This window comes from Drosophila kikkawai, chromosome 3R, assembly GCF_030179895.1.
Source record: "Drosophila kikkawai strain 14028-0561.14 chromosome 3R, DkikHiC1v2, whole genome shotgun sequence".
Classification (NCBI taxonomy): Eukaryota; Metazoa; Arthropoda; class Insecta; order Diptera; family Drosophilidae; genus Drosophila; species Drosophila kikkawai.
The window spans coordinates 19,930,179-19,950,215 of NC_091731.1; the positions used below are offsets into that span (position 1 = coordinate 19,930,179).

General features: G+C 40.8%; 1 protein-coding gene across 2 annotated transcripts in view; it reads left to right on the top strand.

Moving 5' to 3' along the window:
- Positions 1 to 20,037, top strand: part of Pli (E3 ubiquitin-protein ligase pellino) — a 31,332-nt gene that overhangs the window by 2,834 nt on the left and 8,461 nt on the right. The window contains exon 1 of one of the 2 annotated variants that reach the window (XM_070286942.1): positions 4,977 to 5,079. The exons of the other annotated variant lie outside the window; for it this stretch is intronic. Coding sequence (XP_070143043.1) covers positions 4,994 to 5,079 — 86 coding nt within the window. The 5' untranslated portion in view covers positions 4,977 to 4,993. Of the gene's footprint in view, positions 1 to 4,976; positions 5,080 to 20,037 lie in introns of those variants that run through there. 2 annotated transcript variants of the gene reach the window in all.

Sequence of the window (20,037 nt, forward strand, 5' to 3'; positions counted from 1 at the left end):
CTCTCTGTATGTCTATCTCCTTCGCGCTTGTTTTAATTTTAGACTCTTGCCTCTAACAATTTTTTCCATTACTTTGTCGCGTTGTTTTTCGTGTTCTTGTTGCCTTCTCCCTCTCTCCTTGTTGTTGCTTTACAAGCAGGTTCTTCTTGTTGCATTTTTTACAGTTGTGTTGTGGCTCGCTGTTTTGGTTGTTTTTTTTTTGGTTATTCTGTATTTTTGGTTTGTTGTTTTCGTTGTTACTCTGTCGCGCCCCCCTCAGCATCTTTTTACTCCTACTATCTATCCTCCTCTTCAGTTTTCCTTTGGTGTTTTTCTGGTCTTTTCCACTACCTGCGCTGCTTGCCCATTTATCGATATTTATCAGTGGCACTGCCTTATCGACGCCATCTCGCTCGCACTCGCACACTTCCTGCCGCCTGTTGTTGTTGTCCCTTGTCCGTTTTACCTGGAGTCCGCGACCTGTTCAACATGTTGTTGTTGTTTGGGTTCCATGGCTGTTGTTGCTGAGGTTCTGGCGATCGTCTCGCAGGGATTTATGTACAAATCCGCAGCCTTTATGCCAGCGTTCGGTTCTGTTTTGTTCTGTGTTCGGTGTTTATTAAATTCCACGATGCGTCGTCTACAGCTGGGGACAGACGAATATGGCCATTGAACCTAATTCACTTTAGATCAAGTACTATTTTAAATTTGAGATGGCTGATGTAGTGAGATCTTTTTACTACTCGTAAGTAAGATGATTTATTAAACAAATTAGTACAACTGTGTCATTGAACATGTGCCAATATTGCAATAATAAAGAAATGCATGCATCAATATAAATCCCTTACTCATGAGGAAGTGCATTTCGCTTTATATATTATTATATTTGCTCTGAAAATATTTATTTAATTAGTCTCACTTGTTGGCTTTGTGTGAGACTCCTACTATTTGCACCGCAGCTGTGCGCTTGCATTTTCAGTTGGGCTGCACAGCGGCCGTTTGCCTTCTGCTTGGAAATTTATTTGTCTGCACGCCGATCCCCATTATGTATACATACGAATGTACATAAATGCATTGGTATACATACATACGAGATGAATAAGTCGCTTCCTTGTATTCCTCCATGTGTTTGTTTTGTTTATTCTTTTTTGGCGATTAAAATTAAAATTTAATTCCGCCGTTCAGATGGCTGCTATTCTTGTCGTTGTTGCTCGCCCTTGTTTGGCAGCTCAAATTGCTGCTATCTTTCTCTCCCATTGAGCCATGCTTTGTATTACGGACTTCCTTGTTGTTTTTTCTCCATTTTCCTCCTCACCGAGCTGCAATTTCCCCGCCGCCTGTTGCTGCTGCGCTTAGCAACAATTTGCTTATGTTGCTCATTTGTTAAGTGCAAATTTATTTATGAAAATCCCGCCACATAGTCACACACTCTGGGTCTGATTCATACACACACATGGAGCATAATTAACTGACATTATTCATGGCCATGTCTCCATATGAATAACGCTGGAATGACTTTTTGGCCAAGGGTTGATAAAATTCCGAATTCAGGTACACATTTCAAGGGATACACACTTTTTAGGGGGTCTAAAATTTAGTTTTTAATTTTTAGAATATATAAAAAAGTATAAGCTTATAGGTTTTTAAGCTCAGGATCATCATATGACCAGAAGAAATAGAGAAATGCCATTTCTTAAAAATTCAAGAACTGAATAATTACATTTGTTTATTTAATAAAATAATAATTTGACTGTCTTACGTGCTATTTTTAAATTGTCCTTCTTAATACCAAACCTAGTCAATTTTTTTTACGATTCAACCTATTTAGTAAATTATCTTATCATTTTGACAACTCAACTCATGATTACAATACTTAATTTAGCACACGGGTTGGGTAATTCCGAACTATTATCATTGTTTTTGCTTAATTCAATTAAGTTAATGAAATTTATTGGCCCACAGAGTGACACATTCACATAGCTGGGAAAGTGCAAGCTCCTAGGGGCTTAGTTGTGCCAGTGCTATTTAAATATGAATTTTCTATGGCATCCGCCTCAGAATTTTCTGATCACTTGGACAGTTTTTTGGCTGAAAGTTTAATTAACGCAGATTAACATTTCGGGCTGTCTAATGGACTTCTTCTTTCCACCTTGTCTCTCTACACTGCAAGTAAAAAGTGTCAAGAGAGGCTTAGGAAAATGCCAGACCGAGTAACATTTTAAGTTGGCCTTTGTCAACCTCATTCTCGGTTTTTTTTCCCTGCTGCTGCATTTTGCATTTGCCCTTGCTTATCGATTCACTTTTGTTTCAGCACAAAATTCACTGATAAGTGATAAGAGCGGGAGCCAAAGGGGAACGGGTCGAGGGTCTGGAAATCTTTGATAACCAGAATGCAGCAGCCGCACAAAAAAAGAAAAAAAAAAAAACAAGAAAAAAACGTAATCAGACAGGCAAATACACGTGACCTGGATCTGGATGTGTGGATCTCCGAAGCGGGCCTTAATTAGAAACGTATTTGGTCGTGTTTGGCTCTGATAAGCTCTGGCGGAAAATGTCAAGCGTGAAACGCAAACAGGGCAAACAACCACAGCAGCAGCAGTTGGCTGGATAAAATAAACTAAATAAAAATAACTTTATGTGCTAATCACGAGTGCTGTTCCTGCTGCGCTCTTCGCATTGAATTCCGTACGGCGCAGAGCACAAAGGGGCGCGCTGTCGTCGGTATCAACAACCTCATCGAGGTCCCAGCTCCCATTATTCCCATTATCCCCTCCCATCCCACGACTCTGCCGCCTATTTGCTGACCGAAAACCGCGTTTCATCGGTATTATTTACTGCTGACCGAGGCGGTCAGTCGATGATCTGAGGTGGAGTAGGGGTTCCGGGTATAGTACAGTGGTAACTCCTTGAAGTTGCTTCAAAAATCTATCAATTCAACAACAAAAAATAGGTACTACTTTTTTGGGGGAATTTATAGATGTACTTATATTTTGAGTATATCTTTAAACTAAATTTAAACTAATATTAAATAGATTGCCTAGTTTATTATTTGTCAATAAACTATAAAGATTAAAAAGCCTAAACAGCTTTATATATTTCATAAAAAAGTACGTTAAAAAAATTCATAAATCCGCCACTGTGAGGGGCAAGAAACAAAAAGAAGAGATCAAATTTGAGTGCTGGAGGCTTCGGGTTCAAAGTTCACGGCGCTTATCAATGCGCACATCTCTCGGACGGCGACTGAGATTGGAGCCAAATTGCCGTGGCGTGCATTGCCATTTGAACTCAAAGTGTCAAAAGCACGAACCGTTTGAGATTGCCCCGAAATGGGAGGCAGAGTTTGATGCTCTCGGGGCGGCTGACCCACATAAGGAAGCCCCCAGCTCCACATACACATTCACATCCATGGTAGCGACCCTCCAATCCTCCGGATGGATGGTGCGCCTGCCTGGCCAAGTGAAAGTTTCCTCTTTTGCTGCTCCGTTGGCTGGCTTAAGTAATTTACAACAATTTACGACAAATTTGCATTGGGGCCCGATGAAATTTTCGGGCTGTGGTGTGAAAAATATGAAAGTGAAAATGATTGAATTGAAAATTGCTTAATGAACGCGTTTAACTCTGATTTGTGTGTGAGCAGTGGAGCAGTAGATGTGAAAAGTTTTGATTTGAGGCGTCAAGCCGTCCAAGTTTTTTGACGGACTTGCGGTGGCTGTGACATGGATACTAGTCCGCTGTCCGCAGGTCCAGACAGGATGTGTTTCGGGCAGGATATGCGCATCGTCGAGCTGCAACTGCAGCTGCAATGAAAACTTGCCAACATCCTGCGGGGAAATGAAACAAGGTTTAATAAAACACAAAAAACGACACAAAAAGTGCCAACATTGTCGCATGAAGCGGCCGGGAGGAAGTCAAGGGTGAACGACCACGTGGACACCCAGCAGACACCGCCAGTGGACAGTTTTCAGCGCTGACAGGCGATTCGATTAAACTTTTATGCAAGGCGGAATATTCAAAACAAGTACACTTCGTTTAGTTGTTAAAACTTTTAAGCAGCCGTCTTAAAAATACACCTAAATTTTGGTTCTTTGAGAGAACTTCTTAACAGTTGAGGGAATTTTTCGGTACTTAAAGTATTACAAATAATTAAGGGACTTTAAGAAACTGATATAAATAAAAGAATTATTTATAGATCTTAAACTAATTTAAGGTTCCTTGCACATTTAATTTTAAAGTTCTGGAATCATTGTTATGAACATGTCCCAACCAAGTTACCGAATCAGTTTCCAGACCATAGACGCAGCTGAGAGCGAGACAAGCTGGCTGAAAGCTGAATACGGGCTTAGGGACTCTGGAAGTGGCTGTTTCTGTTGCCGTGGCTTTTGTATATAATATGACCTTAATTCCCTGGCACATTGCACTTTAAATGCAGGCTGGCTGTATGAGAACTGCTCCTTTAAGCGCATTTTGAACTTTGTGTGCTGCTGCGCTCTTCTTTTCCGACTCTGTTTGCCGTTTCTTTTTTTCTTAGCTGTTTTTGGTTTTGTCGGGCATTTCCGGTTTGTGTAAAGACGATGAATAAGGCGAAGATGAGAAGCCGGGCTGAGCGGCGGCTTCCCCGCATGAAAGATGTTGGTGGGCCTCGCCCTCAAGTGGACAGAGGCTGGAGCCTCCGCGTCCGCCGTCGCTGTCGCCGCCGCATCCTTTGTCTGGGAGCGGGAGCTGGCTTAGTTTGAGTTTCCCCGGCACAATGTGCCCGCAGGAAAGTGAGTGTGTGCCAGACTGTTTGCCACAAAGGATAGAGGATATTGCTCTCCTCCCTGTGTGTGCTCTGTGCTGGGTCATTGGCCAGGACCAGGACTGTAGCCAGCCCCTGTCCTCGTCCTCCTTTCTCCTTATATTTTCTTTTCCAGGAAGAAACTTTTGCCCAATATAAATTGTTACTAAAAATTTATTTTTTTTCTCTGCTCTTTTTTTTTGCAGGTAAGTTTCGGTTGAAAACTTTCGGACCTCGGCAATGTTTTTAAGGCAATTGGAAACTGTTTTCGCTGCTGTGGCCGCCGCCCCCTCACAGCTCCACTTGACTTTGGCCAAGACCTGGAGGTGGATTGAATTGGTTTGGTTTTTGGAATACTTTGGCGAACACTTTTTTTCGCCGATTTATTTATTTTATTTTTTGGTGCGGTTTTGTGAACTCATTTGAAATAATTACATGGCCTGCGATTCACGCCCAATGTCTCGCGTTTTTTGCCTGGGACGCGTTTATTTTTTCAACAATTGATTTCCCACACACAGAGACACAGAAATTGCAGAGATCACAAAGACCAGAAATGGGAAATTCCTTAGTTATTGTTGTCTCCGCATAAATATGTATCTTAGTTAACAGCTGAAAATCGCGTGGGCTGTCATCTCCGCGAAGTTACTTGGCGCCCGAGGAGTTCGAGGAGAGTGGCGGAGTTTGGCAGAGAGGCTCGTTAGCCTTGTTAGCTTTGGCTTAGGCGTTGTCTGCTTGTACAGTTATGGACCACAGAGCTTGTAGGTTGGCCAATCCGTTCTGGGAATTTGTTTCGGATGTGCCAACTTTAATTGGCAAGAGATTAAGTGGATACAGCGATTTTAGGTGCATTTAAACCAGAAGAGCTCCCTACTTAGCTAAACTGGGACATATGTATTAATCATAAGTTAGCTTGTGTTTAATTCCGGGAATACATATTTATGTGTGCTCTATTTTAATACTCTTTCACTTCTGCCATAGATTAATGTTGGTCTTGGTTTAGTAAGCAGTGTTTATCGGAATAAAATCATATTATATACTCCGAGTAAGGGAGAAGGTGTGATGGTAGACAAGACTTTAATCTTCTTTATTAAATTTCATTCTACTTGCTTTTTATCTTTACCTCTACTGGTACATGTGATAATTTCTAGCACTTCCAGCGAATACAGCGCTGTAATGACAGATAATGTGTCACGAGGGAAAAGTGGGGGCATGCATTATCTACATAGAATATATGTATGTATATGCATTCACGTTAAGTCCAAAGCTGCGCTCGTTCCCATTTTCGTGCCACAGATTAACTTGGCTGATGCACTTAGCCGCTTCCCCATTCGCCGGTGGCCCCCCCGCCCCCTTTGCGACCCAATTAAACTGTTTACTTGCATAATTTCCACGTTAGTTAATGCGTAATTGCATTAGTTGGAGTGTTAATAGACCACGAGTGTGTACTCTGGAAATCCGCATAACTTTTCGCGCAATTTTCGAATAGCAAACCCACTAAAATTGATGAACAAACCGCTATGATTGCGGCGCTGTTGGTGATGATTAAGGTGCGCCTTCGCTTCATTTCTGTTTTCTATAGTTGGGTTGGGTCTGGAACTAGGTCTGGCATATATACAAAGTATGTTTGATTCGTGGCTACAATTGCAACGCACACCACAGGCATTCTTGGCACACAATTGCCGTGGCATTTATTGGGTGTTATTGTTATTGTTGTGGTTTCGCAGTTGACCCACATTTTTGCCAATATGTTGCGCAGTTTATGCTGCTAACCAACCAGTCAACCAGTCTCATAAAATAGGGATAGAGATACCCGGGTATCCACTTACCCACCAGATCGAGAGGAAGTTGCACCCAAGGTGTCATTATGGATATTATTTATGGATTGGGATGGAGGTGGGTGTGTGTGTGTGTGCGGTATATCGATTCCAGGGAAAACTGGAGCGAAATAAATCTGTCAGATGAAAAGTGAGGCAGAGAGGAAGTAACTAACTCGAATCTAATTTCCGCACAAACAAGAATTCCTGCGTCCGTCCTCATGAAATTCCAATGGAGGAAATCTCATACAAATATCACATTTTGCATAAATTATTTGTTTTCAGTATTAAGTACTGCCTTGGCTTTCATCTTCTGTGGCCAAGTGTAAACATTTAAATATCTATATCCAGTTGCCAAAACTAGGCTTCAAAATACAGTGTGCTTCGAAACTAAATTTTAGTTCTATTTTACGAAGAAGAAACTTATATTTTTTGAAACAGTATTTCATCAACAATTTAGTGGACAGAAGTAGTCTTTATAGTGTAAATTTGGCCCTCAACCTGAACATTAAGTATTCTAACTCTCAACTGTATAGCCATTTCTCTTGAGTATCTTTTGCATGTTGGCTGCATGTCTTAAGGCTTTTATGGCTGCCTGTAGGAAGCCTTCAGAAATTGCAATGGTAATTGCTCTTATCTTCATGCCTTCATCCAACCGCAAAAATGAGAGACAAGCCAAGAATAATAATGCCATTTTTGCTGATAAGCACTTCTTGGATGGGCCAAGATGCGGTCGTGACTTTGGGCGCGTTGGCGTTATATAAGATAGAGAATCTCTTCACGAATATTGGAATATTAAGTTTAAATGGTGCCATGAATATGCATTAACCTGGATGTTGTCTACAAAAGCAAGACAATGCAAACATTTTCAGCTTAACCCTGCAAAGCACGGGTCATTGTTTGTCCCTATTATCTGCAGCAAAAACATGTTCCTTCTGGTTCAGATACCTCCATGGGATTACTGGGCTTAAAGAGGGGATCTCCCTAAATGCTGACAGATAAGATTAGCGAAGATTTACCAGCCCTTTATGATTACTGCGAGATGACAGTCTCATTTTATTGGGTTCAGAGATCGGGGATTTGTTTATCTTTAAGACCCTGCTAAATCCGTTTTACCTGGCTGCCTGCCTCCTCCCATCTTCTAAGGTAGTCTACCTGACCCACATTCGATAATACACACCTGTTGAATGACCTCAACTTAATTGGCATGCTTTAAGCAATTTTCAAACAATGCTCTGTTTCAGTTATTAGTCATTTGCACTTAATTTACCTCACCTGTCACTCCCCCTTTACTGGGATGAGCCACTCCCCATCAGCCAACATCTGCTGCCAATTAATGGGAGGCTGAAAAAAGGCAAAACATCCGTGAAATTGCAGCAATTAACTAACAAATTGTTGGGGCAGATCAGTGATTAAAACATGAAAATGCTTTTATTAAATGAAAAAACACACGAGGAAAGGTAAAGCCAAATTAAAAGCAAATAAAAGCAAAAGGCAGAGACCGAACAGAAATTAACAATAAGTTTATGTGGTTTTATATGCAAATGGATTGGCTTTTAAAAGATGCTTTAATAACTATAAGGTAGGCAATGAAATGAAGCGATTATTTTATTAAAATTGGTTAGATAAGAATATTTATTGAATAAGATTGATCAACGAAGAGATTCAATTGTACTATCCATTACTGTCTAAGCCCAGATGAGATGAGTTATTGAATAAAAAAGACAGATCAATTACGACTGTCGTGTGAGGTCAGATATTGAGTAAGATAAATTGATACATTTTGTATGCATTCATTTGATTATATAGAAACAAATTAGAGCTAGACCCCTAAAGATATCAACACCCCATTTAATCTACATTGTTTTCTCCTAGATAGTGCATACTATAGCCTGTTTTTGCTAAACAAAACTTGAAGCCATAAATAAATGCAAGACACCAGCGATAAGCACTTGAAGGGCAAGCAAACATATCATCTCTTGTTTTTCTTTGCTTCTAATGAAGCCCAAGATCAGCAATTGTTTGTCAGCCTCGCTCGGCAAAAAAATATAAAGTCCAAAGCGATTAAATCATCGCTTCAGTGCAGCGCAAAAAGCTAAAAAGCGTAATGCCGAGGGAAAAATGAAAACTCGATGGCACCGCTGCATGCGTCACGTCACAGATGGAAGTAAAACTGGTTCGACTTCAGCCTCGATCGATGAGGCAATGTGGCAATGTCGCTGACCAGCTTTTCCTCGCACCTTGCCCCGTTTTCCCCGGGCACCCGGGTTGCCATTGCTGTGTGAAAGTGAGTAGGCTTGGCCTTTGTCTTTGGCCGTCTGTCGGCGTCTGACTTTGCACTGATTATGGCAATTGCAATTGCAATTGTCGCTGCAAACAATGCGAAATAAAAAGTAAAAAACTCAAAGAAAATAAAAGCTCGACGCAATAGTCAAAGCCAAACAAAAGTAATGAAAAGAAGTGCAGCTCGTTGAGGGATATATACTCTAGCAGGGGGCTTCTTCATTTATTTGAAAAGACAATGAGAGCAAACGGAAGAACCGTTTTCTGGGATTAAGTAACGATATATTACGTTAAGGTTTTAATTAGGAAATTGTGTTAAAAAATCCGTTGAAATAAGTATTATATCTTTTTTGAGAAAGCCTCTACATGAGCTTATATTTATTTATTGAATTTTAAGATTGTTTTCTTGGAAATTTTTTAAATAATAATAAGTTTCTCTGAACATTTGAAAAATTTAGCTTATCCCCTTGAAAAAACAGGGTTTCTTAAAGCAAATCCTTTGCCTAAGAACTGACCCAGGGTATTCCCAGATTCGCCCATTCTGGTATAGACTTCCTTTAATGTTGATTTGCTCTGCTGCCGTCTGTCATTGTCGCCTTGAGACGACGCCGTCGTCTGGAGCGTCGTCTTTCGGGTTCAGCGTCTGATTATTGACGTTGTCACAGTGTTGTTGACATGCCCGGTGCACTTCCCTTCCGATCCGCATCCATAAATCCCGGCCTGCGTCAAGGTGGTGTGCCCGCGGTGTGTGTGCACTGCACTTGTCAACGCAATTTGTGGTTTGTTTCTGTCTCCAGCCCCCACCCGCCATCGCCTCTATTGCTGGGATGGAATGGAGCTGCTGCTGCCGGCTACACACGAGTACAGGTATGCGTGTGGCCCGAACCGGGCTTGGCCATATGGGGAGCCGCAACCATAGCCACGGCCAATAGCATTTGCATTAAAAATCCATGAGAAATTGATTTTTTGTTTTGATTTTCCACGTTTGTTTTGTGCGACTGCGACTGTGCGGCTGCTGCAATTAAATAAAAATTATCTGCACGCTTTGGCGTTTTGAGAATTCATTGAACAAAAATCAAGATGTGTCAGTGGGGAGTGTGTGTGGAATACGTATGGTATTGCATCGGGTTATTTGCGGTGTGTGCGTTTTGTCGAAGCGCGTTAAATTGATTTGTGCTTGTAATAATGCTCAATTGGCTTTGATTCACTGCGATAACTAGGTGCGGCTTTATGACAGTTTCTCGGGTAACTTTTAATGATAATATAGCCCGAAATTCTTATTTAAAGCCATTTTTGTATGGGCCAGGAGTATTTTTAGAATTTATTATTAAGTAAACAAGAGATGAATAAAGAAAACGTTGATTATACTTTGCTTGTTTGCACTTGAACATTCCTTTGTTCTTGATGCTCAAACAAGAATATTAAGCTTTGTCTTATTTGCAGAAGCTTAAATATTTGTTTTAATTTTCTATGGCAACCGACCTTTATGGGTTTGTAGGTTTTATAATTTAAAACATTATATTTAATATTAAGAGAGCTGAAAATGTATGCTTTAATTACGCAGACTTTCTATAGATAGTTTTATGTTTCTGTTGAAAATACCTGGCATCATTAATTATTCAAAATCCGATTTAAAGGCTTAATAGACACATAAGCTTCTTAGAGACCATTGGCAGAGAGGTGAAAATTAGCATTTGGTGGATTTTCCCAGCCAAACCGTTTAGCCTTGACAATATTGTGTGAAGGTCAACGGCAAATACTAGCAAATACCATAAAGCTGTGACTGGGCCGCGGTAATTTCGTTTCATTTCTCACTTCCGTTGATAAGATCCTGCTACGTGCGTTGCAGCAAACGGAAACGGAATAGAAACCCACCCAAAAATTCACAACTTTAGAAACTTATCGGCGGGTTTTATGCCACGTATATTTACATGTGCCAGCGAGCACGACTTGCAGCTGTGTATAAAAGTTTTGCGCCAATATCCGTTCCAAATTGCTGGAGCCAAAATGTGAACGAGGAAAGGAAGGGAAAACTAAAATTGAAAGTGCGCCATGATATAAATTTTACTAATGGGGTTTTTTCCTATATGCCCCACTCGCTCGCTCTCCCTCTCTTTCTGATGGATAACCTTTGGGCACTCACTCAACGTAATCGAATCGACAAATTCTTGGCATTTCGTAAATCAGTTGGAGTTTTGTGAGTGTTGGAATGGGATGCGGTTGGAGGCAACCCCTTTGGAAACTAGAACGGAACTGAACTGAGCATTTTGAAAGCCAGCAGCGTTTGTTGCATTAGCAAAATTGAAATAACCGAGTATGAATGTGTATGTACTTATACATATATGTTCTCTGAACAAGGGCAACCCCCGAAATGAGGTCGTGGCGGCACATCAAAATAGGACTGAACGAACATTTCTCAGCAATTAAGCCTTGCCCTTTGACATTCGCATTTGGCTATGGATCTGGGAGAGATGTCATGTCAACGTTTTGGAGTGTCGGGGGGAGTAGGTTCGGGCCTTTTTGGCATTAACGCCGGCATTTACGATTAACGGTTCCGACAGGCCCTAAAAGCCATTTCTCACATGTCACTTTTGCGCATTTCCCTGACACTTAAACCTGCAGTTTAAATGTAATTTTAAACAAATGAAAATATTGATTTATATGATGTTTTAAAGGGGTTATAAGTTATACTTTTTCTATAATTTCATTTATATTATATATTGTTACAAAAATAAACTCAAATTTGCTATTCCATAGTGTTATACAATGTTAAGATGTCAACCTAATCACGATCCCAATCACTTGGATTGACATTTTCACCGCATAGAGCCCGAGATCTTTTGACGTGGTAACAGCAATAAGCCAGCTTACGAGCCCGGTCGAAACCAGAGCGTCTGAGCTGAGAGGCAAGAAACCAGACGACAACGACGACAAAATGCCACAGAACACGTAATAATGATGAATGCGGGATGCAAGAAGTGCGGCTTAGAGGGGGCTGTCTGGGGGTTGTGCAAACAGTGCAAGAAATAGGGATAGAGCGTGGGTGTGCAGAAGGGGGGTTCTTCTTTAACCCATACAGCGCTCGGTGACATAATCGGCACAGTTGGCCTGGCAACAACTGTTTTGCCAACGCTTGTTGTTACAGAACAGCCAGCTGGTGGCCTTTCGAGGGGCTCTCTCTGTTCTGTTCCGACTTCTGGGAAAATGTTGGATAGCCAGCCGGTGGGGGGAAAGGTGAAAGGAGCCGAGTTCCCAGCACTTGATATTAAAATAAACATATACTTATGTATACACCAAAAGTACGTCTGTTTTTGTGCGCACTTCCGATGACGAATGCGGCTGAGGATTTTCGAGGAAATTGTATCGTTGCTGTAAGGGGGTCGCCCGGCAACGATTTCCAATTAATTATTTGCATAGCCTACGCTCACTGGCTCGCTCGGTTAGTTACCATTATTTCTTGGTAATACGAGTGACAGCCATAATTGGGCTAGGACTACAGTAACGCATTAAAAATGATTCAGCCAACTTGACGGCTATTTTGTACTGGCAACCGTCCTACCGATACCGGCAATCAGCTTAATGATGCTTTTCCCGGGCTATCGATATCCTGTGAGCCCTTGTTTGTTTGCCGTTTGGCCAGTACCATATAATCCCAACGACGACGGCCACCGGTAGGAAGTTATGGCAATCTAACAAATCAATATCCACGCACACCGCACACCGCACACCCGGGTATTTTGCCTTTGGAGAGAAATATGGAGAGGGACTGGAGGTCATGCCGTGTCTGACCCAAAACTGCACGTTTTCTGCCCGGTGTGTGGGTTTTGTTTGCTTTTTGGTCTGTGACCTTTGGCATCTGACTGCTTTTAGTTGAGCCGAGTCAAGCTGGCTGGCTGCTTTGATTGACATAATTCATTTCGACCGCCTTGGATTCGGCTTTGTGTGTTGGATTTGGAAGAATTGTGTCGCGCATATCGATTTCGGGGCAAATGTCAATCGAGTGCCATTAAATGCCATTGAACCGTCGACGCTGGTGGTGGTGGTGATCGGTGCCATAAAGCCTGGCCGGTGGGCGTGGCCGTGCTCTCGTCTTGGCCGTCTATTTTATGGCTTCATTTCAATTTGGCATTAATTGGTGAATGTTGATTGTTGCTCTCTCCGGTTTGGTGCTGCATTTTCATAGTTTGCCTGCGGCTGGCAATCACCAAGCAGCTGGCATCTCTCCCACTCCCCTTCTATTGGTACACTGGCAGGGAAATCAATCAAGTCATTAATATAAAGTCTTAAGTAATAGGAAATAATATTAAATATATTATTAATATTATTTGATATATAATTATATAATTTTACTTTAATATATAAACAATTAACTCTATAATTTTCCAACAAATATAATTTCTCAATCTTCAAGTAAAGTATACACTGCTATTTTCCCCAGGTGTACTCACTCCCTCTCCTCCTTTCGCCCTCATGGTCGAGTGAGTTGCCTGTGTCTGGGTTTTGGCCATGCAGATTGTTGCTGGCTGGAGCATTTTCAATGCATAATCAGCACCAACAACATCTCGCTACGTGACGAATTACGTGCAAAATTGCTACCCGACAGCAACAGCAACATCAAAAGCAAAGGCAGCAACCAAGTGCTGATGCCCTTTGTGCAGCTGCTGTTGCTGCTGCCGTTGCCATGACGATTTTATATTATTTTTATTTTCTGCGTTTCTTGCTTCTGACTCAAAAAAGCTTCCTTCCCTCTTTCTAATGCGCAAAAACCGATTCTCTTTGAGTTAGCAGCTCATGAAAGTCTGGATCTCGGCGCCGAGTGTCACGTATATCATGGCCAAAAGTTTGAAAGATCCCACCCCAGATAGCTACCCGGTAATTATGGAGTTAAGGGGTATGATGGCTTTGTTTGAAAGTGAACAATAGTTTAAATTATAAACAACTTAAAAGTATGCAGAGTTCTTTGCAAGTTAGAGCCAGGTATTTTAAGGTCTCATACAATATTTCTTACTCTTCTTTTCGATACGCAGGGTCTTCATTTTTGAATCAAATTGCGTTTTTCGTGGCTGCCAGGAGAAAGATTGCGGAGGCAACTCCCTACCTTTCGGAGGCGAAACACTCCACTCCGCATCCACCACAGCTCCTGCCCCATCCTCATGCCCATGCCCATCTCCATCCCCATTCCCGACTGGCCAATGTGCTCGCAGGTGAAATTGTGTGCAGCGTAACATATTATTAAATTGGCTTGATTATGGCCAGAGAGCCATCGCTCGGAGCTCAAAGCTCTCCCAGCTCACTTGGGCGGGAGCAGCCGCAGTCGGGCCAGAAAAAAAAAAAGAAAAAATAAAAATGAAATAACCAATTTTCAACCGCCCGAGTATTTCCTGTCGTGCCGCTTGTTCCTCTGCGCTGCCCGGCAATTAAAGTGTGTAAACATGGCTGACTGAGCCGGGCCAAAGCGAGCTGAATCGACTGTCAGAGTGGCAGACGTTTGATCATAAATCTTAGAGTGCTGCCAAAAATAGAGTCATTCTTTCAGGGGTCCAATTGGAGTGGACTCGATTCGGTTACGATTCGATCCGATGGATGGATGCATGGCTGGTTGGGCCAGAAGCAGGAACCGATAAAGACCAGGTCCCAAAATAACCGCCACACACATGCAGACAACAAAGAAGTCGACGAAAAGGCAGGGCTGAAAAATGGGAGGCACTGCATTCTAAAGAAAAAGAAAAGAAATGGAAATCCGAGTGAAGAACGGAATAGAAGAGTATTTTTAGAAGACCGATCTGGGAATACTCTGGAACATGTCAGGAGTCTATAAAAGTGCTGCAACTAAAGGTGATTGATATCGGAGGGTAAATAAAAGTGAAGTATATGTATATGCTGGAAAAGCTAAAACCAAGAGGCGAAAGCGTTGTCCATTCAATTTCAAAACTGATATACAGCAGTTCCTGGACTCTAACCCATTGAACATCTGTTCGATATCAGAAACAGTAATGTAATCCTTTTATAGCTTAACTCATATGTGAACATTTTTAGTGCAGCGCTTCTATTTTTCCCTATTTATGGGCTTACCTTATCGGCATTATCGCTTATTTGTAATGCCGCAAAGTAAGAGTATCGAAAGGCCTTTGCCGCTCTAATGATTGATCTACGATTAGTTGAGCAAATGGAGGTGCCCACTGGAGTGGGGATTCGGGGTAGGAACCGAACCTAACTGAGCCATTTATATGGGTCAATAGACTGACGATCGCTGGGCTCTCCGTCTCCAGTACTGACTGCGATTGATAGTGGCTTGTCAGATAATTGGTGTGCCAGTTTTCCATTCCGTTTTCCAATTTACTTGAAGTCGAACGAGGTTCTCGTTTTCTTTGTCAAAAATCGTAACTATTTTCCTATAGAGTGTGTTTCTTCACCCATTTCTGGGCTCAAAACTAAGGCAACATGCCGCCAAGTCTAACAAATCGTTATAAAATCCACGCTGCTTTGGTTTAGTTTTATTTTATTTTTCCTGTGTGTGTTTAATGGGTATGTTTATTATGTCATAACGATTTTAGTCACGCATCTGTGTCGACAATTTTCATAACTTTTTCTTTATTGTTTCGCTTTTCTTTGTTTCTGCTGCGTTGCCTTCGCACCTGCAATGTGTAACGCTTTTGGCTTTCTTCAATGTTTTCTCGCTTTTCATTTGGCCAAATTATGTCACATTTTGTTTAAATGTTTATTTAAACAGCGCCAAAAAGTTTCAATTTCCGTTTGCTCATTAGGCCCGGCCGTTGGCTGTTGGTTTTGCCTTTAGTTTTGGTTTTGGTTGGGAGCTGCGGGAAGCCGAGGCCCCTCCATAATTAAGCGCTTTCCGACCAAAAAAAGATCGCAAGGGGGAACCGCCTACGCCGGCCGAAGAAATAGCTTAATGCCCCATCAAGCTAGCTGCGATTTCGGTTCGCATTTGGGCCTGCACATGCAAATACCCTGGAATTTAGCATTAGGAGAAGGGTTTCATGTTTTCATGTTATAATTTCAGTCATAAGCTTGTAACGCAGTGAAGAAGTCTTTTTCGACCCTATAAATCATATATATTTTTCATCAGCATCACCAGACGAGTCTTTCTAGCCATGTCCGAAAAAAAACAAAAAATTTTGTAAGGGGTTACATGGTTAAAATTGTCAAAAATTGTAAAAAATTTTAATTACTTAAAATATTAAATTCAGTATATAGATTTTTTAACCTAATAAAAACTAAAACAGAACTGTTATCCGATTTGATATCAATGCATTTTTGGCTTAGTTATGATAGATTCAAATTTGGTACCCAGATTAATTTGCAAACTGAAAGCGTATATAAACTTCGGCTTTCTTCCCTCTTTAAAATCAACATTAACATGTCTTTAATAATTCTAAAATATGCAATACAATATTTTTTCTTTATATAAGATCATGTACAAAATTGAATTTTTTCCATATTTAAACTCAAAGTTCTATAACCTTTTTGTAGATCTCAAGGTATTTTATGGTCGAGGCATACAAGCCATCTTTATTTCTTTGTTTTCTGTTTGCGGTTGATGTATTCCTCCCTTCTATTATTTCTTATTTTTGGGTGCTAATGAGTTTAACAACCTGCGGCTATTTATGACGAGAAATTTGAATTGAGAATGGATCTTGGTTATGTACAGGGAATACCGAGCAAGTGGCTTAGTCACAGCTGTGAATCAACATTCAGATTTACCAAATCCTATTGGTTTTATTTGGAAATCACAAACAAAAATACATTCGTTTCGTTAAAGTTTCCCTGTTGTCACATTTTTAGGAGTTTGAGTGTTATTCTTATCGGGCCCAGAGTGTGTTATCATCTCTTGATACCAGCAAGAACTCAAAAAAGAATGCATAACCTACGTTTGAACCCATGACATCATATAAACAGAGTTAAAAGGAGAAATGATGAAATTATGAAATGTTCGCAGCACAATGCAGGGTTACTCCAGTTTTTGTTCCCAGATCCATTTAGGGGGCAGATAATTAAAAGCAAACTATTATTGAGGAAGCTGTGTCGGAGAACAACTCATTTCCATTCGGACCTCTAGCATTCTCGTCCATTAATTTCCATCTAAAGCCCGCTAAGTCTGTCATTAGTTTCATAATCACGCATACAGAAAGAAGCCGTGCCCGACTCAACCCAGCACTTGGCATTTGTTTATTAAAATTGTTAGAAGCAACGCTGGCGATAATGCGGTGCCATTCGACGATGACGACGGTTGCCCATAAGGAAAACGATAGAGGGAGAGAAAAAAAAAAACTGGGAAATTAGCATATTCACGCTTCCATTTCGATGACAAACGGCTGGCCACGAGGCGAGCACTTCGGTTTTTCAGTTTTTATGTCACTGGTGCATCCAAGACGACATCGCTACCGAGGCGTCTCAAAGCGAAACAATGCTCCAAATCAGGTAATGGAGGCAACTGCATAAATAGAAGCACTCCACGAATGAAAAGCGAAACTATTAGCACGGAATTGGGGCTGTTTGGGCTCCTCGTGGTCTTTATTTTTAGCCAAAAACGAGGTGAAAACCAGCACGAACGGAGGGTAACAACTAAAGGCGAATACTGTCAGGAGGCAAAAGGAAAATCCATAAATATAGAAACATAATGTGGACGCAGCTTAGGGAAATCCTGGCAGACAATAGATCAAAGCGCAGGCGGTAATACTCTGCCCTGCTAATGGATATTTCCATCTATAAAGAGAACACTTAATGATATTTCTAATAATAAATAAGCTTGAGCTACAATATCTTAGTAAGTTAGGGACTTAAACTATTTCTTTGTCTGCTTATAGCATTTCCGAGAATAAATAATCAAGATATCGAAATGCAAGAGCTTTAGTAGAATTCTATTAAGCTCCTAAATTTCGTAATATATACAAAGTTAAAGATAAGATTTAGTTGGTGCCGGAAACCTCAACAATATTCCAGCATACCTTGTGTTGTGTAGAGTCTTTCAGCAAACGTGCTCAAGAGCAGGCAGAGCTACTACGACGTTTGCTTTTGGCAAGTAAACCAAATACATTTTTTACTCTCGCCGCCGCCGTCTGTTTGTTTGTTTAATTTTAGTCAGCCCGGCTTTGGTCGCCTCTCGCCGGAGTAGTGCAAATTTGTTTGCCGAAAAAAGCAGCTGGGAAAAGGCAAGCCAAACGGAACCACACCAAAAGCAATAATATTGGCCGGGGCGACGTGCCGCTGCATAGACAAACAAAAAAGTGCCAAGATCAGGGAGCATACAAAACAAGAAAACCTCTATTGTTCGGTTTAGACAAATGTTTTTTGTAAAAAAGTACAAAGCAAAAAAAACTATATAGCGGCCACACCAAACAAGCTTTAAATGAAATTTCTGCTGATTATGTAACAAAACCCAAAACAGAGAGAGATACATACATATACATACATACATCTCTAAAAGAAAGAAAGAGCTGGCTGTGTTTAAAGAAAAGTTGTTAAGAAATTGACAGGCCGGGGATTTGCATAAATGAATTAGTGAGCTGCCGCTAACAAGGCTTAAAAAACCCGGCCCAGACCCACAAAACTCTTTGACCCTGTCAGCCGATTGCAATATGTTGTCTTAAAAGCTACAACGCGATTCATGTAGTTTAAGTATTACTCGGACTATTTCCTGACTTATTGCCAACACTTAAAGTCTAATATTTCAAGGTACATTTCTTGATAAAGATATAAAGTGTGGGGTTACTTGCTACTATTGCTTTTTCTATATCTTTTATAGTTTTATGAATTATTTCTTATAAATATATCAAAGATACAAAGATTTTACTTGTCCTGCCAGTTTTATGGATTATTTCTTAATGAATATGGTTATATATTGTATATATAAGCAAGTTTATGTATTGCTTGCCTTGCTTCTCTTTTTATGCTCCCCAATTTTTTGATGATGTTCTTTTCTTGCCATTCTTTCCGCTGAAATTTTGCTGCCAAAACGAGTTTTTTTCGTGAATGTTTCTTTTCCCTCGCTTTTTTTTTTGCTACCTCTTTGAAGTTGTCTCAATGAGAGTTTCATTCTTGAAATGCAAACAGCTGTGTGGCCGAGACATGTGCACAGATACAGATACATGTAGAGGCTGAGATACGGATACACATCAAAATCCGAGTGGAGAGAACGCGGGGATTCAGCTATAGATATGCGAGCAGACATCCACAGCATATGAATGGGCTTGGGAAGCAGCTAACCCAAGCACAAACCGCAAATTTAACCATAAAATATGGTAACGAAACACCTGCCCTTCTTGCTGGGCCCCTCTTGTACGAGTGTGTGTATGTGTGTGTGTTCTACCTGGGCACCTGCAATGTATCTGCAAAAAAAAGTGTCGTCTGTCTGTGTCGGTGTTTTGCCATTGTTCCCCCTCTTGTTTATTGTTTAATCTGCCATTGCACTTTGCCGGTCTTTGCATTTATTTGGCATGACAGTCGAGGGGCGACCCTGCAGTTTGAATAATGCAGCGAGGGAATCTCCTCCGTTTTGCCCTGCTCAAATTTCAAATGGTGGAAACTATCTTTTCCACTTCTTTTTTATCTGCTGCGTTCAAATATATATATATTTCTCCCGCTGTCGCCGCATGTAAATAAAGCCGCTCCACCTTCACCAAGTTCCCGCATCGTCCGCCGCTGCTGTTGACAAGCAAACTCAAAGATTTATGAAAGTTATAAATATAGTGAACTGGTACCGAAACTGGAGCAAAAGAAGAAGCAGATGCAGCTGCTACAGCGACCAGAATTTGATCGAAAACTTTTCGAGTATAATGTTATTTTTGTTAAGTTTGGTCCTCCGTTGTCCCATTGAGTTATGACACTACTATTTGGGGTTTACCAGGATACTAACTAGGATGGGGAAACGAGTAAGGATTGTGTACACAGGATTCTTTTTGTTGCATAGAGATAGATGGTTCTTTTTTTATTATAACATGGAAACATATTAAGTTTTTTTTTTTAGCAGAAAGGGTTCATATTTTCTTAACATTCATATAGCAAAATATATTTCTGTTAACAATAAATATCTTAGAATAAACAGAGAAGCACCTCGTTTAGTTTTTTCATCGCTTACTTTACTATTTCTTTCCCTATTTCCCATCCAACTGACCTTTTAACTCTTGCTGTTTCTTTCTGCGGTTGTTTTTCACACATCCACAGTCGCCC